The following is a 27,311-nucleotide window of genomic DNA, read 5'->3' as shown; positions in this document are numbered from 1 at the left end:
GCATTTTTTTCTGGCCGCTTTGGGTTTGGTTGTTTTTTTTTTTTTTAAATCCACACGCAGGCCTCCATCATACGCAAAGCACCTTGGGAATTGTAGTCTTGGGCGTAGAGCGCTGTGGGCGGAGGAACTGGGACCCTATCAGCAGGAAGCCAACTTCCTTTCCAGCAAGCGATTGGCTGGAAGTCAGCGGCGCCCGCCCCCGGGGCGCAGTCGCGCCGGCGCTGGTGAAGAGCGCTTCTAAGTCGGCGGAGTGTGGGTACCTCTTGCATTCCCCGGGACCGTCGTGCGTGATACAGCAGTGCGGCTATGGCAGAACCACAGCCCGCGTCCGGCGGCCTCACCGACGAGGCTGCCCTCAGCTGTTGCTCCGACCCGGACCCCAGCACCAAGGTGGGCGCAGAACCTAATTCTCCCGAGTTGGGGCCCCCTCTGCGTGGCGCGGCTGGGGCCTCCAGAGGGAGCAGTTCCCGGGCTCAACCAGGCCCGGCTTGGGCTGGATGATTCGAACTCTGGACTCGAACCTCATCCGGCCACCGCTGCAGCTCCGCCCTTCTTGGACGGATTGGAGTGGGATGGGAAGAGGGCCAGGGGTGTCCCAACAGGAGATCAGAGAGAGGATCCGTTTCTAAGTTGTTTGAAAGACTGTGACCCTGCTTGCTTTAACTTGTTCGATTTGGGACGGTAACCTGAAACCTTGACTCAGCGAGGATCAGATCCCTTGTCTGTGAGTTGTGAGTGTTCCCCGGGTCAATAGCCCTGACCGGTGAGAAGAGCAGTTTCAGAACTCAAGTCTTGGTCAAAGGTTTCTACGTGCCGGCTTCTCCCAACCTGGATGATGTTTCTTTCTTTATTTTTTCTTAAAAAAAAAAAAAAAAAGTTTATTGTCTGCGCCGTGTCTTAGATGCGGCAGGCGAACTCCTAGTTGTGGCGTGTGGAATCTAGTTCTCTGAGCAGGGATCCATCCCATCGGGAGCCTCCTGTGTTGAGAGCACAGGATCTTAGCCACTGGACCACCAGGGAAGTCCCAGTCATTTTTCTGTAACTGCCCTGGCTCCGGGTTTAACTCCTCCAAACCAATCTGATGGCTCCTGCCTTTAGCGGCGCCCAGAATTTCGCTTTGGATTGGCCTTTGCAGTTGTTCACAGCGACACTTCTCTGCCTGGACTTAGTGCCCCACAGGAGGGATGTTAGAATCCTGGAGCTTAGATCCGAAGGGAGTCATGGAAATTCCTTCACTGATCCTCTTATTGCAACTGAGACCCAGTGAGAGGAATAACTGGTTGCATAGGAAGGCTTTTCAGCTTGCTTAACGTGTTTGTACTGAGAGTCAGTGTAACTCACTCAGGTGTGGTGCCTGCAGGCCTTGTCAAGATCAGACGGGGCAGCCACTCCGGGGTTTGCTCCAGCATACTCCACACTGTCTGCAAATGCCTTTGTATGCATTCATTTGACTGGAAAAGCTCTTATTCCTTGAAGATTGAGTGTATGCTTTGTACAGACCTTTAAAACCAGTTGGTGACTTTATTCCCTGCTTGCTCTTTGCATTCAGGGTGAAGAGTCAAACACTTCTAATTGTTAAAGCCTTTGACTAGCACCTGATAATACTTAGCTAAGGAAAAATGTTGGTCACTGCAAGACTAAGGGGGAAGAAATAAATATAGACATTTCCTCTCACACTTACCTTATTTTTACACTCTTTAATGTTAAATACCTCGTTATTTCACATAATACCAATTGAGTTATTCAGCGTAAATTAATTTCCAAGATAACTGGACATTTTATGTACTGGACTATTAAAAAAAAAGATTCCAAGGAGAGCTTGATGAAATTGATTGAATACTATCCCTTGTGATCTTAATTTACAGATTCTTAATTTAAGTAGATTCCTCTTGATTTGAAGGAATTATTTTTTTGAATTAGTCATTTTCACTCTTGAGGTACCATATGGAGGACATAAAATGGACTATGTAATATTAATAGCAGCTGGTATGTGTTGAGTTGTGCCAGGCCCTGGTTTGTTAAGTGTGTGTGCTTAGTCGCCCAGTAGTGTCCAACTCTTTGCGACCCCATGGACTGTAGCCCACCAGACCTCTCTGTCCATGGGATTCTCAGGCAAGAATACTGGAGTGGGTTGCCATCCCCTTCTCCATTGTTAAGTCCATTACTTCATTTAATCCTCACAACTGTGTGAGGAAGGCATACTCATTTCCATGTTACATATAAGTAGACAATGGCACAGTGGTGCTGAGTAATTTGCCTAGGGAGAGCCCACACTCCTAGTCTCCACCCTGTTCTGCGTCTAGATACTGACTATAGTGTTTTGAAACTTGACACAAAGGAAAGTGTACATTCAGTGATTATTGATCATCTGATATATGTAAAGAGCATGATAGGTACCTTGGGGGATATTGAGATGAACAAAAAGATGAAGTTCCTTCCTGCACCAAACATACACCAACCATAACATAAGGTGGAACTGGGATCATATGCTATTGGAATTATAAAGCACTGTGGGAGCACTGAAGATAGAGATTTTCAAGGGTTGCATCTCTTGTTGTTCAGTCGCCCAGTCGTGTCTGACTCTTTCCAACCCCATGGACTACAGCACACCAGGCTTCCTTATCCTCTGCTATCTCCCAGAGTTTGCCCAAATTTATGTCCATTAAGTTGTTGATGCTGTCTAATTATCTTATCCTCTGCCACACACTTCTCCTTTGCATTCAGTCTTTCCCAGCATCAAGGTCTTTTCCAGAGAGTCAGCTCCTCCCATCACATGGCCAAAGTATTGGAGCATGAGCTTAAGCATCAATCCTTCCAATGAATATTCAGGATTGGTTTCCTTTAGCATTGACTGGTTTGATCTCCAAGGAACTCTCACGTCTTCTCCAGCACCACAGTTTGAAAACATCAAATCTTCAGCACTCAGCCTTCTTTATAGTCCAACTCTCACATCCGTACGTGACTACTATGGAAAAACCACAGCTTTGACTATACAGACCTTTGTTGGCAAAGAGATGTCTCTGCTTTTTAATATGCTGTTTAGGTTTGTGGCACTAGTGGCAAAGAACCCGCCTGCCAGTGCAGGAGTCATAAAGAGACACGGGTTCATTCCCTGGATCAGAAAGGGGCCCTGCAGAAGGGCATGGCAGCCCACTCCAGTATTCTTGCCTGGAGAATCCCATGGACCAAGGAGCCTGGCGGGCTACCATCCATAGGGTTGCAAAAAGTTGGACATGTTGAAGTGACTTAGCACACACTAAGTTTGTCATAGCTTTCGTTGCAAGGAAATGTCTTACTTTCATGGCTGCAGTCACTGTCCACAGTGATTTTGGAGCCCAAGAAAATAAAATCTGTCACTGCTTCCACTTTGTCACCTTCTATTTGCCGGGAAGTGATCAGATGCCATGATGTTAGTTTTTTGAATATTGAGTTTCAAGCCAGCTTTTTCACTCTCCTCTTTTTCATCCTCATCAAGAGGCTCTTTAGTTCCTTTTCACTTTCTGCCACTAGAATGGTATCATCTGCATATCTGCGTTTGTTGATATTTCTCCCAGCAATCTTGATTCCAACTTGGGATTCATCTAGCCTGGCATTTGACATGATGTACTCTGCATGTAAGTTAAATAGGTAGAGTGACAATATACAGCCTTGTTGTACTCCTTTCCCAATTTGGAACCAGTCTGTTGTTCCATGTCCTGTTCTAACTGTTGCTTCTTGACCCACACACAGGTTTCCCAGGAGGCAGGTAAGGTGGTCTGGTATTCCCATCTCTTAAGAATTTTCCAGAGTTTTTTGTGATCCACATAGTGAAAGGCTTTAGTGTAGTCAGTGAAGCAGAAGTGGATGGATTTTTTTTCTGGAATTCCCTTGCTTTTTCCATGATCCAATGATTGTTGGCAATTTGATCTCTGGTTCCTCTGCCTTTTCTAAACCCAGCTGGTACATCTCAAAGTTCTTGGGGGTACTGCTGAAGCATATCTTAAAGGATTTTGAGCATAACCTTGCTAGCATGTGAAATGAGTGCAATTGTATGGTAGTTTGAACATTCTTTGGCATTACCAAAGAATCCCCCTTCTTGGGGATTGGAATGAAAACTCACCTTTTCCAGTTCTGTGGCCACTGCTGAGTTTTCCAGATTTGCTAACATTTTGAGTGCAGCATTTTAACAGCATAATCTTTTCGGATTTGAAATCGCTCAGCTAGAGTTCCATTGCTGCCACCTGCTTTTTTGTAATAATGCCTCCTAAGGCCCACTTGACTTCACACTCCAGGATGTCAGACCCCAGGTGAGTAGCATATGTAGTATGATGTATAATAAGGGTATTTGGAGGCTGAAGACCTACGTTTGAATCCTTAATTCTATCATTGGCCATAATGTTCTTAGCAGGACACTTGCGTGGAGTTTGTAAAAGCAGCAGAAACAGAGCTGCTGTAAGGATAAAATGTATCCATGATCTCTAAACTATGAAAAGCAATAAAATTCAAGGTTGTATTTCAACTGTGGATATCAGGGAGTGAGTCAAGCAGAAGACGGGGCTGAGCCTAGACCTTGAAAGATAAATGGGATCCCAGCATCACACAGGAGATGGTTGCATGGGAGGGCTTCTAGGTGGAGGAGACATCTGAGCAAAAATGTGGTGAGGTGACAAAAAGATGCAGTGTGAAACGTGTTCTGGAGAAATGAGTTATGTGTTTTTGGTTCAAGTTATTTAAGCAGTGGTAGAGAAGACTGGGGAGAAGGCCATGGCACCCCGCTCCAGTACTCTTGCCTGGGAGATCCCATGGATGGAGGAGCCTGGTAGGCTGTAGTCCATGGGTTCGTGAAGAGTCGGACTCGACTGAGCGACTTCACTTTCATTTTTTACTTTCACGCATTAGAGAAGGAAATGGCAACCCATTCCAGTGTTCTTGCCTGGAGAATCCTAGGGATGGGGGAGCCTGGTGGGCTGCCGTCTATGGGGTCACACAGAGTCGGACACGACTGAAGCGACTTAGCAGCAGCAGCAGAGAAGACTGGAATGGTAGGTTGGAGCCAGGTCTTGGAGAGAGCCTGGAGTGTCACTTCTAAGAAAACTGAATTTCGTGTAGTTATGGGGAACCATTGAGGGATTCAGATCATTCTATAGAATAGATTGGAGAGATCTATAGGCGTAGAGATGATGAGGACACCTAAAAGGTGAGAAAAGTGATGAGGACCTGGTTTGGAAAAGAAAGAGCAGTGGTAGACGGTCACCTTGTTTGTTGATCATTTGCGTCTTTGTCATAGAGGCAGACCAAAGAATACAGCTGCACCACATCCCGGGCAGACTTACTAACTTGCTTCAAAACGCCAAATGCTTCTTTCCCCAAGTAGTGATCTCCTGACATTCTTTTTACTGTCTCTGTCAGTCCTCTTTGATACAGTTACTTGAAGTCCCTTCCCATCTGAGTGGTAGATGAGGAGGTCAGGGAATACTTTCAGTGTTGGTGACACTTCAGTTCAGTCGCTCAGTCGTGTCCGACTCTTTGCAATCGCATAGACTGCAGCATGCAAGGCCTCCCTGTCCATCACCAACTCCTGGAGTTTACTGAAACTCATGTCCATCGAGTCAGTGATGCCACCCAACCATCTCATCCTCTGTCGTTCCCTTCTCCCGCCTTCAATCTTTCCCAGCATCAGGGTCTTTTCAATGAATCAGTTCTTCGCATCAGATGCTAAAGTATTGGAGTTTCAGCTTCAGCATCAGTCCTTCCAATGAATATTCAGGACTGATTTCCTTTAGGATGGACTGGTTGGATCTCCTTGCAGTTCAAGGGACTGTCAAGAGTCTTCTCCAACCACAGTTCAAAAGCATCAATTCTTCGGCACTCAACTTTTTTTATAGTCCAACTCTCACATCCATACATGACTACTGGGAGAACCATAGCTTTGACTGGACAGACCTTTGTTGGCAAAGTAATGTCTCTGCTTTTCAGTATGCTGTTTTAGGTTGGTCATAACTTTTCTTCCGAGGAGCAAGTGTCTTTTAATTGCATGGCTACAGTCAAAATCTGCAGTGATTTTGGAGCCCCCCCCAAAATAAAGTCTCACTGTTTCCATTGTTTCCCCATCTATTTGCCCTGAAGTGATGGGACCAGATGCCATGGTCTTAGTTTTCTGAATGTTGAATTTTAAGCTAACTTTTTCACTCTCCTCTTTCACTTTCATCAAGAGGCTCTTTAGTTCTTTGCTTTCTGCCATAAGGGTGGTATCATCTGTATATCTGAGGTTATTGATATTTCTCCCAGCAATCTTGATTCCAGCTTGTGCTTCCTCCAGCCCAGTGTTTCTCGTGATGTACTCTAAATAAGCAGGGTGACAATATACAGCCTTAACGTATTCCTTTCCCGATTTGGAACCAGTCTGTTGTTCCATGTCCAGTTCTAACTTTTGCTTCCTGACCTGCATATAGATTTCTCAAGAGGCAGGTCAGGTGGTCTGGTATTCCCATCTCTTTAAGAGTTTTCCAGTTTATTGTGATCCACACAATCAAACTTTGGCATAGTCAATAAAGCAGAAGTAGATGTTTTTCTGGAACTATCTTGCTTTTTCGATGATTCAAGGGATGTTGGCAATTTGATCTCTGGTTCCTCTGCCTTTTCTAAATCCAGCTTGAACATCTGGAAGTTCTTGGTTCATGTATTGTTGAAGCCTGACTTGGAGAATTTTGAGCATTACTTGACTAGCATGTGAGATGAGTGCAATTGTGCGGTAGTTTGAGCATTTTTGGCCTTGCATTTCTTTGGGATTGGAGTGAAAATTGACCTTTTCCAGTCCTGTGGCCACTGCTGAGTTTTTCAGATTTGCTGGCATATTGAGTGTGGCACTTTCACAGCATCATCTTTTAGGATTTGAAATAGCTCAACTGAAATTCCATCACCTCCACTAGCTTTGTTTGTAGTGATGCTTCTTAAGGCCCACCTGACTTTGCAATCCAGGATGTCTGGCTCTAGATGAGTGATCACACCATCATGATTATCTGAGTCATGAAGATCTTTTTTGCATAGTTCTTTGTATTCTTGCCACCTCTTCTTAATATCTTCTGCTTCTGTTAGGTTCATACCATTTCTGTCCTTTATTGAGCCCATCTTTGCATGAAATGCTCCCTTGGTATCTCTAATTCTCTTGAAGAGATCTCTAGTCTTTCCCACTCTATTGTTTTCCTCTATTTCTTTGCATTGATCACTGAGGAAGGCTTTCTTATCTCTCCTTGCTATTCTTTGGAACTCTGCATTCAAATGGACATATCTTTCCTTTTCTCCTTTGCCTTTCACTTCTCTTCTTTTCTCAGCTGTATGTGAGGCCTCCTCAGACAGCCATTTTGCTTTTGCATTTCTGTTTCTTGGGGATGGTCTTGATCCCTGCCTCCTGTACAGTGTCACAAACCTCTGTCCATAGTTCTTCAGGCACTCTGTCTATCTGATCTGATCCCTTGAATCTATTTGTCACTTCCACTGTATAATCATAAGGGATTTTATTTAGGTCGTACCTGAATGGCCTAGTGGTTTTGCCTACTTTCTTCAATTTCAGTCTGAATTTGGCAATAAGGAATTCATGATCTGAGCCACAGTCAGCTCCTGGTCTTATTTTTGCTGACTGTATAGATCTTCTCCATCTTTGGCTGCAAAGAATTTAATTAGTCTGATTTCGGTATTGACCGTCTGGTGATGTTATGTGTAGAGTCTTCTCTTGTGTTGTTGGAAGAGGGTGTTTGCTATGACCAGTGCATTCTCTTGGCAAAACTTTATTAGCCTTTGCCCTGCTTCATTCCGTACTCCGAGGCCAAATTTGCCTCTTACTGCAGGTAGCTCTTGACTTCCTACTTTTGCATTCCAGTCCCCTATAATGAAAAGGACATCTTTTTGGGGTGTTAGTTCTAGAAGGTCTTGTAGGTCATAGAAGCATTCAACTTCAGCTTCTTCAGCTTTACTAGTCGGGGCATAAACTTGGAATACTGCGATATGGAATGGTTTGCCTTGGAAACAAACAGAGCTCATTCTGTTGTTTTTGAGATTGCACCCAACTACTGCATTTCAGACTGTTTGTTGACTATGATGGCTACTCCATTTCTTCTAAGGGATTCTTGCCCACAGTAGTAGATATAATGGTCATCTGAGTTAAATTCACCCATTCCAGTCCATTTTATTTCGCTGATCCTAGAATGTCGACGTTCACTCTTGTCATCTCCTCTTTGACCACTTCCAATTTGCTTTGATTCATGGACCTAACATTCCAGGGTCCTATGCAATATTGCTCTTTATAGCATCGGACGTTACATCACCAGTCACATCCACAACTGGGTGTTGTTTTTGCTTTGGCTCTGTCTCTTCTTTCTTTCTGGAGTTGTTTCTCCCTTGATCTCCAATGGCATATTGCGTATGCACCAACCTGGGGAGTTCATCTTTCAGTGTCCTATCTTTTTGCCTTTTCTTACTGTTCATGGGCTTCTCAAGGCAAGAATAACTAGTGACACTTAAGTTGGGGTTTACCGAATACAAAGGAGGTAGCTAGGTAGAATTGGGTGCAGGGATTGAGGGAAGAAAAACGGAAAGGAAAGAATAAGGACAGTGGCCAGGTGGATGAATTGACTGTTCTCGACAGAGAGAACTGTAGTTTATATAAAAGCACAGTGACAATAGACACCGATGCAGGGACCTGCAAGTATACAACGAGACTAAAGTTATAAGGCAGTGGGAGTTAATGGTGAGGTTCACAAAGCAATCACTGGGATTCTCAGACAAAAGATGAACATTCCCACTTGGTTCATTTTTCTCATCCTGCGAAGATTTTCGTTTGGCAAATATATTTTTAATATATTTAAAAATGGTGGGTGCATGCTCTTTTTTTTTTAACTGCTAAGAGTGTGAAATCAGAACCATTTAAGATGACTAGTTTAGTGGAGTGATGACAAAAGATGAAGTTAGAGAAGTATGCAACAACTGTATGTGCTTGCTTTGGGGATTTTCTTCTTAAACCTGTAAGGCACCATTGAAATTCTGATCTTTAACCCAGAAATGACATAACTGGGTTTTATTATAGAAAGCTCAGTCTGGTAGTGTTATTGGAATTCTGGTAGTGTTATGCATCACTCTGGATTGCATTTGGGTAAGCTCTCAAGCAGCAGACAGACCCGGGAGGCTTCTTTTTTTTTTTTTTAAATGTGGATCACTTCCAAAGTCTTTACTGAATGTGTTACAATATTGCTTCTGTTTTTATGTTTTGGTTCTTTTGGCCACAAGGCATGTGGGGGTCTTAGCTTCCCAACCAGAATCACACCCCACCCCCTGCACGGGAAAGCGAACTCCTGACCAACTTGACCAACCAGGGAAGTCCCTCCAGGGAGGTTTTGACAGTTGTCCAGGCAGGAAGTAGTGAAGATATGAGCAAGGTAGTAGTGGTCATTGGAAAGGCAAGGAGAAAGATTCCAGAAGGATAAAGACTTTGGATCAAGGGATTCTAGAGACATTCCCTGAGGGGGATGTATTAATAGAAGGAGTGTTTATTTGAGCTGTGATTAATTTCATATTTGACTCAGGCGGAAATGTCGAGTAGACAGATGGAGATGTAAATCCAGACCTGAGGTTAGGGGTATGGGCTAGGGAATACAGACTTGGGAATAAAAAACAGTAGTTGGTAGTAGAAATTCTGGGTTATATTTTATAATAATAACAACAAGAGCAATAGTAAGTGGAGTAACTTACTCTGAGACAGAACTCTGCTAAGCACTTACATGCGTTTTCCCATTTATTTTCCAACTCAGCCCTAAGAGCTGAAAACCATTATTACTTCCATTCTAAAGATGTGAAAACTGATGTTCAAGAAAAGTAATGATTAAAAAAAAAAAAGTAATGATTTACTGAGGGTAACAGTGATAGAGCCAGCATTTGAACCACATTGCCTCTGAAGAATTATTAATATTTCTTTCACACTTATGTATGTTTTTTTCCCTTTGCATGAGATTTGAAAGGCCTCATGATACTGAAGGCTTCTAGGATATTCCTGTTTCTCTTATTTGTTGTAAGAGTAGTCAGGTGCAGGTATGTTTACAAATACCATAGGTAATTTTTATTTTTTTTTTATTTTTTTTTTTCTTTTTTTTTTATTTATTTATTTATTTTTTTTAATTATTATTATTTTTTTTTTTTCCAGTGGGTTTTGTCATACATTGATATGAATCAAACAAAACTAATTTCCTTTGTGTCTCCTAGCTGTTTTTGTCTTCCTTATTTGTAGGTTAAGTATACTTGCAGTATGTAGTTAGCTGTTGAGAAAAAGGAAAGAACCACATGAAATCAATTTAGATAAGACAATAAGTGTAGAGGAAGTGGCTGAATTATTTTCTGAAACAACTGTTACTTTCTGACATAGGTTGAATCAGAGAAGTAATAGTAGGAAAAAGATAGTAAAGAAAAAATGTATCATACCATATTGTATATCAGCCATGTGCTCCAGCTGTCACATAGTAAATAATCTTCCCCTCAAATACACTTCTTTTTCCAGAATGAACTTTCACAGAAGGCAATTGTGATTTTTTTTTTTTAAAGTCAGGAAAAAGCAAAACTTTATCCATTTCTATTTCATAGGAGATGTGACACCTAGGGGTAAAAAGTTAGGCTTTTTCCCCTTGATAAGAATCTGACCTTTGGTTATCTCTAGCTCTGTTTCCCAGGAAAATGCTATTTGCTACTTGGCAATGTTGCTTTTGGTAGAAATAACTTCACTGGAAGGTTGCATCTGCAAAGGGAGAATTATAAATATCTAATATAGCTTTGGGTTTGCCTGAATTCAGTGACTCTTATAACTGTCCCATGTGAAAATTCTGAAAGCTGTGCCTGTGGAGTTGCTACTAGAGATGGTGGCCTTCTGTGGTGCATAGGGCTTCTACACCAGGGTGATTCCCACTCCTGCCCTAATGTGGATCTTCTCCCTGCACCTGAGCTGTATAGATTATTTTCCAAACTCTTGCTCAAGAGAGACACCTAACACCGCTCTGTTGGCAAACTGTGTTTTCCTGACTGAGAGCCTTCTAGCCTATAATTGTCTTGTGACTCTGAATGCTTAGTTGAACCTGAAGAAGACCTTTTGCTGGGGGTGATGCGTCACATTTGAAAATTCATTGGGAGAGAGAGTTGATAGGCTCCATGGAGAGTTGGCCTCGCTGTTATTAAGACCAGAACACACAGCTCAGACAAAGAAGTATAAAAATTGCTGAAAATTTAGCTAATGCAAGATTGAAACTTTTATCCTGAGGTTGCACCTATTCAGTCACACATTCAGGATCCACTTCTAATTTTAGTTCTCTTGTTATTTCCACCACATCTGCAGTTATTTCCTCCGCTGAAGCCTTGAACCTCTCAAAGTCATCCATGAGGGCTGCAGTCAGCTTCTTTCAAACTCCTATTAATGTTGATATTCTGACCTCTTCCCATGAATCCCAAATGTTCTAGATGGCATCTAGAATGGGGAAGCCTTTCCAGAAGTTTTTCAATTTACTTTGCCCAAATTCGTTAGAGGAATCATCTATGACAGCTATAGCCTTACAAAATGTGTTTCTTAAAGAATAAGTCTTGACATTTCTCCAAAGAAGAGATACAGATGGCTAACAAACACATGAAAAGATGCTCAATATCACTCATTATTAGAGAAACTCAAATCAAAACCACAATGAGGTACCATTTCATGCCAGTCAGAATGGCTGCTATCCAAAAGTCTACAAGCAATAAATGCTGGAGAGGGTGTGGAGAAAAGGGAACCCTCTTACACTCTTGGTGGGAATGCAAACTAGTACAGCCACTATGGAGAACAGTGTGGAGATTCCTTAAAAAACTGGAAATAGAACTGCCATATGACCCAGCAATCCCACTTCTGGGCATACACACCAAGGAAACCAGATCTGAAAGAGACACGTGCACCCCAATGTTCATCGCAGCACTGTTTGTAATAGCCGGGACATAGAAGCAACCTAGATGCCCATCAGCAGACGAATGAATAAGGAAGCTATGGTACATATACACAATGGAATATTACTCAGCCATTAAAAAGAATACATTTGAATCAGTTCTAATGAGGTGGATGAAACTGGAGCCCATTATACAGAGTGAGGTAAGCCAGAAAGAAAAACACCAATATAGTATACTAACGCATATATGTGGAATTTAGAAAGATGGTACCGATTACCCTATATGCAAGACAGAAAAAGAGACACAGATGTATAGAACAGACTTTTGGACTCTGTGGGAGAAGGCGGGGGTGGGATGATCTGAGAGAATAGTATTGAAACATGTATATTATCAATTGTGAAACAGATCACCAGTCCAAGTTTGATGCATGAGACAAGTGCTCAGGGCTGGTGCACTGGGATGACCCAGAGAGATGGGATGGGGAGGGAGGCGGGAGGGGGGTTCAGGATGGGGAATACATGTAAATCCATGGCTGATTCATGTCAATGTATGGCAAAAACCACTACAGTATTGTAAAGTAATTAGCCTCCAACTAATATAAATCAATGAAAAAAAGAATAAGTCTTGAGAATAAAGAATTACTCCTTGATGTATAGACTGCAGAATGGATGTTGTGTTGGCAGGCACGGAAACAAAATTAATCTCATTGTTCACCTCTGTCAGAGCTCTTAGACGGCCGAGTGCATTTTCAGTAAATATATTAAAGGAATCTTATTTTTTTTTCTGAGCAGTAAGTCTCAACTGTGGGCTTAAAATTTTCAGTAAACCATGTTGTAAGCAGATATGCTATCATCCAGGCTTTATTGTTCATTTATAAAGAGCACAGGCAGAGGAGATTCAGCATGATTCTTAAGAAGCCTAGGATTTTCAGAATGGTAATGAGCATTGGCTTCAACTTAAAGTAACTAGCTGTTATAGCTCCTATAAAAGAATGAGCCTATCCTCTGAAGCTTTGAAGACATTGACTTTTCTCTAATTGTGAACGTCCTAGATGACATCTTCTTCCAGTAGAAAGCTGTTTCATCTACATTGAAAGTCTGTTGTTTATTGTAGCCACCTTCGTTCATTATCTTAGTTAGATCTTCCAGATAACTCACTGCAGCTTCTACATCGGCACTTGCTACTTTACCTTGCACTTTTATGTTATGGAACTAACTTCTTTACTTAAACTTCATGAACCAACCACTGATAGCTTCAGACTTTGCTTCTGTAGCTTCCTCACCTCTCTCTGCCCTCTAGAATGGGAGAGAGAGCCTTGCTCTGGATCAGGCTTTGGCTTGAGGGGATGTTGTGACTGGTTTGATCTTCTATTCAGATCTCTAAAACTTTCTCCATGTCAACAATAAGGCTGTTTTACTTTCTTATCATTTGTGTGTTCACCGGAGTAGCACTATTAACTTCCTTAAAGAACTTTTTCTTTGTCTTCATAGCTTGGCTAACTCAGTGCAGGAGGCCTAGCTTTCAGCCTGTCTTAGGTTTTGACATACCTTCCTCACTCAGCTTAATTATTTCTAGCTTTCGACTTAAAATAAGAGACATGGAACTCTTCCTTTCATTTGAACTCTTAGATACCATTGCACAGTTATTAATTGATCTAATTTCAGTATCGTGTCTCAGGGAATAGGGAAGCCTGAGGATGGGGAGAGAGATGGGCCAGTGGTCTGTCAGTGGAGAAGTCAGAACACACACAATGCCTTTCAATTAAGTTTGTCATCTAGTATGGCTGTGGTTCCTTCTCCACGGGATCTTCCTGACCCAGGGATTGAACCCGGGTCTCCCGCGTTGCAGGCAGATGCTTTACCATCTGAGCCACCAGGGAAGCTTGGATGTGGTTCATGGCACCCCAAAACAATCACAATAATAGCATCAAAGATCATTGATCACAGATCATCATAACAAATGTAATAAAAAAAGCTTGAAGTATTGTGAGAATTACCAGAAAGTGATCAGAGATACAAAGTGAGCAAATGCTGTTGGAAAAGTGTCACTGATAGCCTTGTTGGACACAGCGTTGTTACAGACCTTCAATTTGGGGAAAAAAAAACAACTATGTGAATCATAACAAAGTGATGTGCAATAAAATGAGATATGCTTTTATAAAACAAAAATAGAAAGACTCTGAAAAGCAGAGAGAAGAAGACAGATTGGGTAGGGACTTTGAAACCCTAGGAACATCATGGCAGTAAGTTTCCTGGGTTTTCTCTCTGCCTCATATAGCCCAGACTTAGAGCTAAAGAAGCTAGCAATTTGGAAATGCCCATGGATGCACACACACAAAAAGCCCAATGAATGCCTACTCTCTCTAGCCACAGGACCAGGAAATACACAGTATTTCCTGATAAGTCAGAAAACTTTTAGACAACAAGTGGTCTACTACAACCAAACCCCATAGAAAAAAACAGTGGCCTCAGCCACACCTGTGCCAGCAGAGGCTGAGTGGGGAGTTTAGCCTTCTAGCCAACTGGCTATAATAAGGTGACGTCAGAGAAGACTTAAGTAGGGAGCAATGGTTTCGTCTTGCCAGGCAGTAACAATCTTTCCCCTCGTGCTGTTTTCACTGGAGAAACATGGAAAACCTAGCATTCCACCCTGGCCCAGCAGTGGAAGTATTTTAAGACAGTTATTAATCGGAGAGAGTAAAGGGATATAAGGAGAGATAAGGTTTCTACACTTCAATCAAACCATTTTATGATGATGCCAAATGACTGTGGTAAGTTACAACTGATACAGATCAGTGGAAAAGAGTAGAACCCAGAAATAAACTCACTAATAAAAACCCAACAAAGTTTTCACAGAGATGCAAAAGTAATTCAGTGGAGAAAGGATAGATATTTTGAACAAATAGTGCTGGAGCCATTGGACCTTCATAGGTAAAAAGTGAAGCTTTACCTATGTTCACATCTTATACCAAAAAAAGTCCATTTAGAAGTGCTCAAAGGGACCTTGGCCTTGATCCTTTGGTTCACTCCCCAGCTCCACTTTTTATAGTTTTGTCAAAATTATATTGTAGTACATAGTACATGTACTAGAAACATCCCTGATTGTACCCTTAACATTTTTGCACAGTAGTTTTAATTAAATTTGGAGATTGCCCTCTCCCACTCCTGCAAAAGACTGATTATTTCTATTATTCTTTCTTTTTGCAAGGCAAAGGAGCAAATCTTTGTTGCCTGGCAGTCTTCCCAGAAAGCCTGAAACTTTGTGAGCATCAGTTCAGTTCAGTTCAGTGGCTCAGTCGTGTCCAACTCTTTGTGACCCCATGAATCGCAGCACACCAGGCCTCCCTGTCCATCACCAACTCCCAGAGTTCACCCAAACTCATGTGCATCGAGTCGCTGATGCCATCCAGCCATCTCATCCTCTGTCGTCCCCTTCTCCTCCTGCCCCCAGTCCCTCCCAGCATCAGGGTCTTTTCCAATGAGTCAACTCTTCACATGAGGTGGCCAAAGTACTGGAGTTTCAGCTTCAACATCAGTCCTTCCAATGAACACCCAGGACTGATCTCCTTTAGGATGGACTGGTTGGATCTTCTTGCAGTCCAAGGGACTCTCAAGAGTCTTCTCCAACACCACAGTTCAAAAGCATCAATTCTTCGGCGCTCAGCTTTCTTCACAGTCCAACTCTCACAAAAAGACATCTTTTACTGTTCTGAATTTAGAGCATAATAAGGGAAAGACATCCCTGGGGGCTCAGTGGTAAAGAATCTACCTGCAATGCAGGCGATGAGGATTCGATCCCTAGGTTGGGAAGATCCCCTGGAGAAGGAGATGGCAACCCACTCCAGTATTCTTGCCTGGGAAATCCCAAAGACAGAGGAGCCTGTCAGGCTGTAGTCCATGGTGTTGCAGAAGGGTTGGACACGACTTAGCGACTGAACAACCAAAGGGAGAGACAAAGTTAAGAACTGTCCCATGAGATAAGACATCAACTTTTAGGCACAAGTCTTTTTTTAGACACAGGATATATTTATTTCAAACAATATTTTAAAACAATAGCAATAAACAGTGATGTTTAGTAACTTTTAAGGAAACTTTTCCCCAAAATCATTTGAGTGTTTATCAGGAGTAACAGAGTGGTTTAACATTCTGTTACAGAGAGTTAACAGAATATTTTGGTGGTAAAAAGAAAACTGTTACCTGAGCATAGAATAACTAAATCATTTTATAAAAAGCAAACCCTGCTTGTTTTTTTAAATATCATCCAAATAATACTTTGGCAGCAAAGGATTTATATGCTTTTATTTTTATGAATAAATCCACTAACATTGAATATATTTGTTAATCTTTTTGCCACATATAGACTTTTTTAAGGCTAAATGATTTTGGAATTTATATTAATCTGTGTTTTCCTAGAAATAATGTATTTATCTTATTAAGTCTTCTCAATCAGAAAAGTGGTATATCTTTCCATCTTCTAAACTGTTTTTGCCATCTTTATTGAGATAAAATTGACATATAACATGTATGTCATAATATCGTATGTATGTCTAACATACTTCTGAAACAGCATTTTAAATGTCTTTATATATTATATTATGCCTGTGTTAAAGCAGGAGACGCAGGTTCAATCCCTGGGTCAGGAAGATCCCCTAGAGAACGAAATGGCAACCCACTCCAATATTTTTGCCTGGGAAACCCCTCGGAAGAGTAGCCTGGTGGGCTGCAGTCCATGGGGTTGCAGAGTCCAACACGACTTGGCAGCTAGGCAACAACAACTAGTTTATCTATTTCTTCATTGTTAGAAGCAGTTTAGCAAGGTGGTGGAAAGCAAGGACTTTGGAACCAAACTGGACTGAGGTTTTTTTTTTTTTCTCTGCCAGTTACTTTCTCAATAGTAAAATGGGGATGGTATAATACATTTATTATATATATATATACATATCATAAGGCGGGTTGTTGTGAAATATAAGTTAATTTCTGTAAATCATTTAGAACAGTATTTGGCACATAGTTACTATGTAAATGCTGTGATGAATGTCTTTATACATAAATCTTTGTCAAAGTTTCTAATTATTTCCTAAGATAGATTTTTAGAAGGGCATTATCTTGGTCAATGAGTATGAACTCTTTAGGATTCTTGAGACCCAGATCGCTGCTTAAAAAGATTTTAGGATAGAATAGAAATAGGGATCGGATAAACAGGGTTGTTGAACTTGTTTTACAGCACTTGGCACAAAATCTTGGCACAAGAAAAAAATTTTAAAAACTGAACTCTTTGACCAAGCTACACAAATTTGAGCATAGCTTTTATGGACTGAACAGAAGCAATAAGAAAGCCATGATGGACTAAGGGATTGCAGTGGTGAACTGTTGGTATCTTATTACGGAAAGCAAAGCTAATGTTGGTAACAAGTAGTAGAAATTAAAGGTGTTTAATACATACTGTTTTCCCTTAGGATTTTCTCTTGCAGCAGACCATGCTGCGAATTAAGGATCCTAAGAAGTCACTGGATTTTTATACGAGAATTCTTGGAATGACGTAAGTAAACTGTTGGTACCTGTGATGTTTAAATACATAGCTTTGCAAATACAGGCAATGTTTTCAGATCTATTTTTAAAATAGATTAAAGTTTGCTTCAAAGGTCACAAAAGTGATTTTGGCCAGGAGTCTGGGACTAGGCTTGACTGGCCAGAGCTTCCGTCAGGTTCCTCTCCTCTCTCCCAGCCAGGTTCACTGGGCAGCAGGACACCAATGCTTGCATTTTCTCTAACTCCCTTCTCAGTGAGAGCTGCCAGTTAAATCCTTAACGTGCCCAGACCATTTTGATGTTATGACCACTCCTAGCCTCTGTTTACTTCAGAAAAGATATAGCTATAAAAACATATTACTTAGAAATTTATTGATTTTACCTAAAGTTGACTATCTGTCCCATTTTATAGGATATGTTCTCTTTTTCCAAATAAGTAATATTCATTGATCTGATACCTTCAACATACTTGCTTTTCTCAATTGTTTCCCTAAATAATATGAGAGTTTTTATTTATTTCTGGTAGTATAGATACATGCAGAATAAAATGATCTTTACCTTACTGCCTAGATAACCTTCATTGACATTAAGAGAAAACGTCAAGTAATACAGTATATGTCTATGTTTAGAAAATCTGACTGCTTCTGAGAAATACAAAGTGAAAAATAACAGCCTACCTCTCCTGGTTCTCTTCAAAGATCACTGCTGTTAACAGTTTCTTATCATTCTTTCCAGAAAAAGTGGTTTTGCATTTAGCTCAGTTGGTAAAGAATCTGCCTGCAATGCAGGAGACATGGGTTGGATTCCTGGGGAAGGAGATGGCAACCCACTCCAGTATTCTTGCCTGGAGAATCCCATGGACAGAGGAGCCTGGCAGTCTACAGTTCACGGGTTCACAAGAGTCAGACACGATTTAGCTACTAAACCACCATGACATATTTAAAGGACATAATGAAACAAATATATTGAACATCTGCTATTTGCCAGGCCCTTTATATGTTCTTTCATTCAGTCTTCACAATGTGCTTATGAGATAGCCTATGTTTCCATTTTACATGGAAAGGAAGAAACCAAAGCTTAAAGGCATTAACTTACGGCACCAAATCCCACAGTGGGAGCGTGGCAGAGGTGGAATTTGAATCCAGGTCCAGTCAACTCCAGTGTTGACATTATTTTTAAAGAGCCCCAAATAAAGTACTCAGATGGTGAAGAATCTGCCTGCAATGCAGGAGACCCAGGTTCGATCCCTGGGTCGGGAAGATCCCCTGGAGAAGGAAATGGCAATCCACTCCAGTATTCTTGCCTGGAGAATCCCATGGACAGAGGAGGCTGGTGGCTACAGTCCATGGGGTCACAAAGAGTCAGACACGACTGAGCGACTAACAGAAATAGAGTACAGTTTGACGTTGTAGTAAAAGATGGGCTGTGCTGAGAAGAGCGGTGTGCCACAGATTCACGTGTTCCATTCTATTGGTCTGTAAGAGCTTGTGCCGTCTGCTTTGGTAGGTGTAGAGACAGTTTTTTGTGATTGGAGTATTTGAGTTGTTTGGCACTTCATCATAAACATGTTTGAGTAAGAGTTATTTGTGACGAGTCAATGTGTAGATCTTAGTGGGCCAAGGCATATTACATAGCAGTAATAAGTAGAAGATTTGGAACAGAACTCTAGAAACTTTTCGTTTGCTGTGCTTCAGTCATTCCCTCTTACTGGTGTTGAAGGAGGTCATCTTCGAGCATTTAACCCTCCATAAGCTAAAGAAAACTATACTGTGTGTATCCTCATTCTACCCTACTCCTTGCAGAATAACATTGCACTCTCTAAGTTCATTTTCGAAGCCACAGCTTTGTTGGATCTTCTGCAGAACCTCAGGGTGCGGAATTCATGCACTTACTCTCACAATCAGTCTCTCCTTTTCCATTGCTCTTTTCAACCTACAAAAGAAACTTAAGTCTCCTCTGTTGTAGGATAATTGTTGCTCTCTGCTCTCTTGCGGTCCACCCCATCATTACGACTGTCTGTACAGATAGACCCCCTGGCTCACCCCCATTCTCCGGCTTCTGCCGTGCGTGCTGGTGAAACTGCCCCCACAGGACCTTTCTGTATCTACTCACCTCTCCTCAGACTTAATCCTGTCTGACCTTTCTGCAGTATTTGATACTCTCAGCCACTTTATTATTGACATTCATGTCTTCTGTTATATTAATCTGTCCTCTGTTAACACCTATCCTCAATTTATCTTCCTAGGAGTTTTGGCACAGTAAGAACTCAATAAATTTATTTTGTTTAACCAAATGCCATATATCTGAAAGGTGTGAGACATTATATTTTTCACCAAAAAATAAAATTTTCTTTTGAAGATATCTTTTGACACTTATAAACAGGTACCATAAATCCAGCTAATTTTCATTGTATTTGAAGAACTGATGAATTATGAGTTTACATTTAAATTTTTTAAATTTCACTTATATTTACAGATAAGTTTTTTAATTAGTCTTTTTTATTGATTTTTCCTTGCTTATTGTATTAAAACAGGCTCACTGTGTACTGTTCTTATTCTCAGTAGAACTTGAATATTGTCATTGTTGATTTTAGTATTAATCAACTTTTCCTGTAAGTTGAGTCAGGCTTGTTGTTGTTTAATTTCAGACTACTCCAGAAACTTGATTTCCCCACCATGAAATTTTCACTCTATTTCTTGGCTTATGAGGATAAAAATGACATCCCAAAAGATAAAGATGAAAAAGTAGCATGGGTATTCTCCAGAAAAGCTACACTTGAACTGACACAGTAAGTATGAGTCTTTATTTTGTTTATATATTCTACATTTTTTTGAAAGCTTTTTTTTTTTTAAAAAACTTTTCCCCCTTACTTACCAGCTTAATTCAAACTGGGTCTATCTAACCACTTTCCATTTGTAACAATATCTTTGAGTATTTTTTCATGGATCTTTGTATTGTTCTTATGGTGCAACTAGGGCAAATGAGATCATTTGCAGAGAATATAATAATGAAATAGCAAGATGTTTGTCAAACTGTAGTTAATGAATGTTTGGGTACTACAACTGAGATTGTCATAGGCATTCTCCTTTCTATTTTATTCTTTATGCTGTTTTTGTGCAGTCTTTAAAAATTAACAAAACAGGGTGTGCTATTTCATGTGTCTCCTGAATCAGACAGACCTGGCCTGAGTCTTGCCTCTGATGATAGCTCTGTGACCCCGATCAAGTTATACCACCTCCCTAAGTGGCAGTCTCACTTATAAAATGGAGATACTCATATCTAACCCATGCAGCTGTTTTGAGGGCTTCATGAAATATGAAGTACATAGCACAATGAATGATAGTTGCTATTATTATCATTTTTATTCTTATCCAGATGCCTAGTTTTATTGTCTCCTTAGTCTAGTTTATCATTCTTTGCCTATTGGCTCTTTCTGTTGTTGAAAACTTAATGTTTACAGTAGCAGAGGTTAGACCGAGGATATTAAGTGGCATATATATATATGGAAAGATTTCAAAGATTGTTGCAGCTTTCTTTTCAGAATTTCTGTTCTCTAGGTCACTTAGAATTATGTTTTTTCTCCATTTGTAGCAATTGGGGCACAGAAGATGATGAGACCCAGAGTTACCACAGTGGCAATTCAGACCCTCGAGGATTTGGTATGTTTGCCTACTTGTGTATAATACACTTTTATGGTTTTGTGATTTTGCATTGTGCACCTATTTATGGTTATAAGCAATCTAAAACATTAATTTTTAGATTTTTGTTAGTATGGCTATTTTTATTTTCCACATGTAAGTTGTGTCCAACTCTTTGCAACCCTATGGACTATAACCCTATGGAATTAGACAGAGGACTAATTCCTCTGTCTGTGGAATTCTCCAGGCAAGAAGACTGGAGTGGGTAACCATTCCTTTCTTCAGGGCATCTTCCTGACCCAAGGATTGAACTTCTGTCTCTTGCATTACAGGTGGATTCCTTACCATCTAAGCCACCAAGGAAGCCTAATTTTATTTAGGAGTATAATTTCATCATGTCAGTCTAAACTTTACATTTAATTTTTTACCATGGTTTCACTTTTCAGTCTCTAGTGTATTTCCAGTAGACTTTTTAATTAAAAAACAAAACCAAAAATGATGGTTAATAATAATCCTAATTTCTGCTAGCATATACTTCTGCCTTAATCTAAAATCTCTCAATCAAATGCCAGGGTTATCAGTTTAAAGGACTGGTATATAGTCATTATCAACAATTAGCTTATTAAGCATGAATAAATGGATGCTGTTTTTTGAAGTAGGTTATTCTTAACAGATTGATGAACTATTTATGAGCAAATATTGGGCTTATGTCAAATAATTTATAATTTAGAGCAACTAATTATTATACCCAGCCACTTAGATTCTTGTTCTTTAATATTTTATAGGTTTTGAACCAACTTGATTCAGCCTGTTTACAGATGCCTTGTGTTTTGAAATTAACTAGTTTTGGAAGCCACTTGTGGCACATGGATACCCTGTTGTAATTTTTCCTTCTTTCTCTCTGCCTTGTTTTGGGGGCGGTTTTACCTAAGGTCACATTGGAATTGCTGTTCCCGATGTTCATGGTGCTTGTAAAAGATTTGAAGAACTGGGAGTCAAATTTGTGAAGAAACCTAATGATGGTGAGTCTGCTACTTGTTCTCTTCAGGCCTCTCTTTAGTTCTGTAACATTTACTCAGCACTCAGAGAGGGTCCTGTTGTAGTTAAACCTTTTGGTTGCAAGTGACTTTGAATCCTACTCGAACCAGCTTAAGGAAAGAAGAGAAATGATTGGAAGAACACTTAGTTATCTTAGGAAACTGAAAGGCCGCGTCGAAGGTGGCTTCACATGGGACTAATCACAGGATCTGGAGAGCCATCGAGGACCGAGGCTGCCTCTCCACCCCTCAGCCCTGCCCTTGTCTTGGTGAGCACCAGCTTTTACTATCTCAGGGCTCTCTAGCCACCCAAAAACTAAGTTCCTTAAAGTCTGTTTCTTCTGCTGTTAATGTAACTACAGCAAGTCTGTTCAGTTCATAATTGTCTGGTTTTTCTTTTCCATCCTTTTACAACTTCTGCATGTCCTTATGATTTAGGTATGTCTCTTGATAATAGTATGTATCTGGATTTTGTTGGATTTACATGTATTATAATTATTTTATTTAGATCTATTTTTGCCATCCTAATTTATTTTTTAAAATTTTCACTTGGAATATTTCACTGTTTCATTTCCATCCTTTTTTTTTTTTTTTTTTCCCCAATTAGGAGATTTTATATCCAAAAATCATCCTCCCCACTAAGACAAGAACTTGCTCCCTTCTACCTCCATTATCTTACTATACCCAGGTTGGGATAGTATTGATTTATTTTTTTTTTTGGCTTGTTTTTTTAAGATAATAAATATGTAAAGGTATATATTTTTTCTCCATATATCTCTTGCTGTAACATCTTTTGGATTTTTCTGTCTCTTTATTAAGTACCTCAACCAAAACTGCTTTCAAAGGGTTTGTGAGGCAGAACTCTTGAGGCATTCCATATACCCCAGAACCATGCCTTTATATATATGAATGACAGTTTTGTTGTCTATAAAACCTTAGGTTTATTTTCCTTCAGTCTTGAAAATACAAATCTGTTGTCCTATTTTTCCCATCCAGTGTTGCTGCTGAAAAATCTGCTGATTTGTGTTCCTTTGTATATTTTCTTCTGTTTTGTCCTAGAAACTTTTTATATTTGTTTTGTTTGTCCTTGACTTCCTTCTGGGGATTTCTTCAAACTGGCATACCAATTAGTTAATTTTTCCTCAGATGTATCTGTTCTTATATTTGTCTTTTGTATTCTCATCTATTGTGTTATTTCAGCTATTATAATTTTGATTTCTAATTTTTGCTGACTTCCTTTTATATTGCTCACCTGTTAAAGAATCCATCTGCAGTGCAGGAGACCCCAGTTTGATACCTGGGTCTGGAAGATCCCCTGGAGAAGGGATAGGCTACCCACTCGAGTATTCTTGGGCTTCCCCGGTGGCTCAGACAGTAAAGAATTCGCCTGCAGTGCAGGAGACCTGGGTTCGATCCCTGAGTTGGGAAGACCCCTGGAGAAGGGAATGGCTACCCAATCCAGTATTCTTGCCTGGAGAATTCCATGGACAGAGGAGCCTGGAAGGCTACAGTCCATGGGGTCACAAAAAGTTGGACACGACTGAGTGACTTTCACTTTTCTTCACTTCATTATAATTTTGATTTCTAATTTTTGCTGACGTCCTTTAATATTTTCTTATTTCATATTGGTTTTATTTAATATTCCACATTGCTTTTACATATTTCAGTAGTTCTTGGTCCATCAGTCTCATATTTGTTCTTCAGTTAGAATCTATAATCCATTGTTTGTTTTATAGTTATATTCCTCAAATTCTTATTATTTTGGTCTCAGAGATTTGGCTGGGAGAGGGGGTGGGTTGTTTTTTTTTTTTAACTGAAACTATTAGATATTCCAACCATCAGGCAGTGTGAATGGGGGAAGACCAGACCTCGGTTCTTAAAAATCCGAATGATCTCAGGGACATGTGCAGGGCAGAGAGAGAAAATAAGAGTTAAGACAAATACTTCACATTCTGTAGTCATATCCTTTTCCCCCTTTGTCCCTGACATAGTATTTGTAGGAGATGCTTCTGGCATTGTTTTTCTCTAACCCTGGATGTATGGGAAGTGTAACCTCCGGGAGATCAGTTGGTCCCCACCTGTTTTTCTGCCCTTGCCCACTCCCGAGGACATCTGAACCAGTTGTTCAGACCCCCCGTTCTGTGGAAGTAGGTGCTGAGGCCTGAGGCCCTGGGAGAGGCAAGAGCCAAACCAGCAAAACCCCTTGTTTATTCTCGGCAGCTGCGAGGGACTGCCCTGCGTTCCGGCCGCAAGAACCCCCGTCCACACAAAGCGGCTTAAAGTGGTCACCACCTCACCCCTACCATTTCTCTCCCCAGCTGTCACATCAGAGGCGTTGTACTTTCTCCCCCGCCCCCCCCCCCCCATTTTTTTATTTGTGTTCCACTGAAATTGATCTTGAGGAGAGGAACCAGAGATAGGAGTCAAACTAATTCAGCATCTTGGTACCAAAATAAATTTCTGAGGTCACACTTTTTCCATTTAAGCGAACAACTCTACTTCTAGACCTATTAACCTCTCAGTCCCAGTTATGAGGTCCTGGGAGAAAGAATCTGATTGGCACAGCTTGGGTTACACAGAATAGTGTATGACCAAGCATCTGGGTCCCTTGGCTGTCTAGATACACCATGCTCCCGGCTCCCTTAAGCACCTGTCTATTTTCTTTTTCCTCTTTAAAATAAGACAGTTTCTGTGACTACTCCACTAGTTGCATGAAGTTATATTGTGCAGGTAAAGTAGATACCTGATACCTACAAGATATAGCCAGTCCTGCTGTTTATTTCATGATAGTTGGTTTATAGCTATGTGTAGAAGATAAAACGTGTCTTTCTGAAAATCATGCATCTGGGCCACACCAACAATAGGATTTTTTAAAATTAAAACTATAAACAAAATAATGTAATTAATTAAAATGCAAAATAAAATTTGAACTAATAAAAGTTATTTTAAATTTTTATTTATTTATTTATTTTAGGTCTCTCAAATAATGAAAATTATTTTGTTTTACAGGTAAAATGAAAGGCCTGGCATTTATTCAAGATCCTGATGGTTACTGGATTGAAATTTTGAATCCCAACACAATGATAACTATTATTTAGTTCTGTGAGAATGCTGATTTGAAATTTCAGTGGAGACATTGTAGAAAGTAAAACAGGAAATCATGTGATTCAAGATATTCAGATAACAGAAGCATTCAGGACTGATGGATCCTTGTCCCAATTCAGATTATTCTTAAATCTATCTCCCTTTCCTGTTTCAGCTGTTTCCCCCTAACTGTTCAGTCACCCTAGTTTTAATGTAGTGCCTTGTCTTATGTCCTTGAATATAGTTGTATAACTTTACTTTTTTGGACAATAATTAGAACAGTTCCCTTCAGAGGCTGCATTTGCCTTCCATCTCCTGAAGAGATACAAGTCTACAAGTCTGCCTTTGAACCATCATTTAAAATAAAAAAAAAACACTGAACATGTTTTTGTTATGGTTACCTTCTGGGGTTTCAGTTCCTCAGAAGTAACTTTTCACAATGGGAAGTTAAAAACCCTGAACAAAAATGAAGCTTCACATATATTTCAAATAGTATAAAGTTTATTTTACAAAAGAGAAGTGACTCTTGGGAGAAATTTAGAATCATGCTGACACGGATGCAGGTAGAAATGCTAATTTCTTCTTTACAGAGTATTCTGAAAGTTCAAGGACTAGTCTCTTTGGGGATGGGGAGGAGGATGAGAATATTATATAGTGGTTATGCAGACACAAACTAGACTGTCACATACTTTATCTCACTTAATCCTCCACAGTGTCCTGTGAGATAGAAAGCAGGTTAACATGCAAAATTAATGAATCCAAGGCAATATAAATAGGCTCAAGTACTCAAAATCTCATTATCATCATCACTTTTAGCATTTAGCTGTACCTCAAAAATTAGTACCTCACAACATCTCCTTCATTAGTCTTCTTTGCAAAAACCTTCAGTGAGTTTGAGCATTGCCCTCTCAGCTTTGGAGCCTTGCGTACCATGGTGAGGAAGAAGCAGTGGAGGAAGTCAGGAGCACACGGCTGCTCTGGGAATGCCCGGCCGTCCCTGTGCAAGTGATGCTTGTGTTACTTGTGAAGAGCCCCTACCCCAAGGTCTTCCGCATGCCAGTAATCATGTAGGATAAATTACGTTCAGTGATAACATAACTTAGTTATCAGAAATCAGCTCAGTGATCTTCCTTGCCATGACTGATATTTGATGGGTTTTTAAAACCAAACTGATGTTGAAAATTTCTTATGGCACAGATAATAAGAACATCCAGTTTGTGGCTTAACTCCATGTAGATTTTTGTGTGTGTGCGGACACTAGTGGAAGACCTGTGGATAGGCCATGCCAACTGTGCTTACGCTGTTAGAAGCATTTTATATTTCCTTTTTGGATGGTATGGGTTTATGTGAGCAATTTGAACAAGTGGCAGTACTCACAGACTGAAATAAAATAAAATTTTAGATAAGACTATGCTTACTTTGTTAACTTCTATCCTGTACATTCTTTCTTAAAAAAAAAGCTAAACTACAAACTGCCCTTGAGGAGTACTGTAGGGATTTGAAGGGGCTTGCAGACTCATCGAGAACTGGGAATAGTTTGTAATTCTCTACATCCAGCAAAGCACATAGTTTCTATGAATAATGAAGAGTGTGGAAGATGAGAAGAGGAAAGGAGATAAGGGTGAAGGATTTTGATAGAAAAAGTGCAGAGAAGAAAGGTGAAATGTCAAAAGTGACTTGTGGTTAGGCAATGCTAGTACATTTTGGGTTAATGGGTTATTAGATTCATAAATAAGCTTCCCCTAATGGGAGGGTTATTAGATTCATAAATTTAATCATTTAAACCTTATTCCCACAGAAAGAAGTCTTCTCTGCCTGCTAAGTAAAACTTGCCAAAAAGATAGCCCTTGATTATTCTTGAAGTTCATCCTTAGATATGTTGACAAAATATGTGTTGTATCACCAGGCTTTGCTAGGGATTAGGACAACTTACTTCTAAATTAATTTACCTGAGCAGTGGTGACATGAAAGGATGAATTAGAGCACAAGAAATTTTCTTGCTTTCCATGACTGGACAGCAAGGCTGTATAGCTCACTGTCAATGTAAAACAAATCAGTCTCTCAGGAAGCCTACACAGCTAAGCCTGGGACTCAGTTATAACACAG

The 27,311-nt window shown here is 40.3% G+C and overlaps 1 protein-coding gene across 1 annotated transcript; it reads left to right on the top strand.

Annotated features, from left to right (window-relative positions):
• The first annotated feature begins 215 nt into the window (after window positions 1-215).
• Window positions 216-26,611, top strand: GLO1 (glyoxalase I). Its single transcript, XM_061146617.1, has 6 exons — window positions 216-390; window positions 17,375-17,457; window positions 20,094-20,234; window positions 21,038-21,105; window positions 22,017-22,106; window positions 25,131-26,611. Exons 1-6 carry the CDS (start codon window positions 307-309, stop codon window positions 25,217-25,219), a joined length of 555 nt encoding a protein of 184 aa, XP_061002600.1. The 5' UTR covers window positions 216-306; the 3' UTR covers window positions 25,220-26,611.
• Window positions 26,612-27,311: the final 700 nt, after the last annotated feature.

The sequence above is a fragment of the Dama dama genome, chromosome 7 (assembly GCF_033118175.1).
Source record: "Dama dama isolate Ldn47 chromosome 7, ASM3311817v1, whole genome shotgun sequence".
Classification (NCBI taxonomy): domain Eukaryota; kingdom Metazoa; phylum Chordata; class Mammalia; order Artiodactyla; family Cervidae; genus Dama; species Dama dama.
This window is presented reverse-complemented; position numbering and strand designations above follow the sequence as displayed.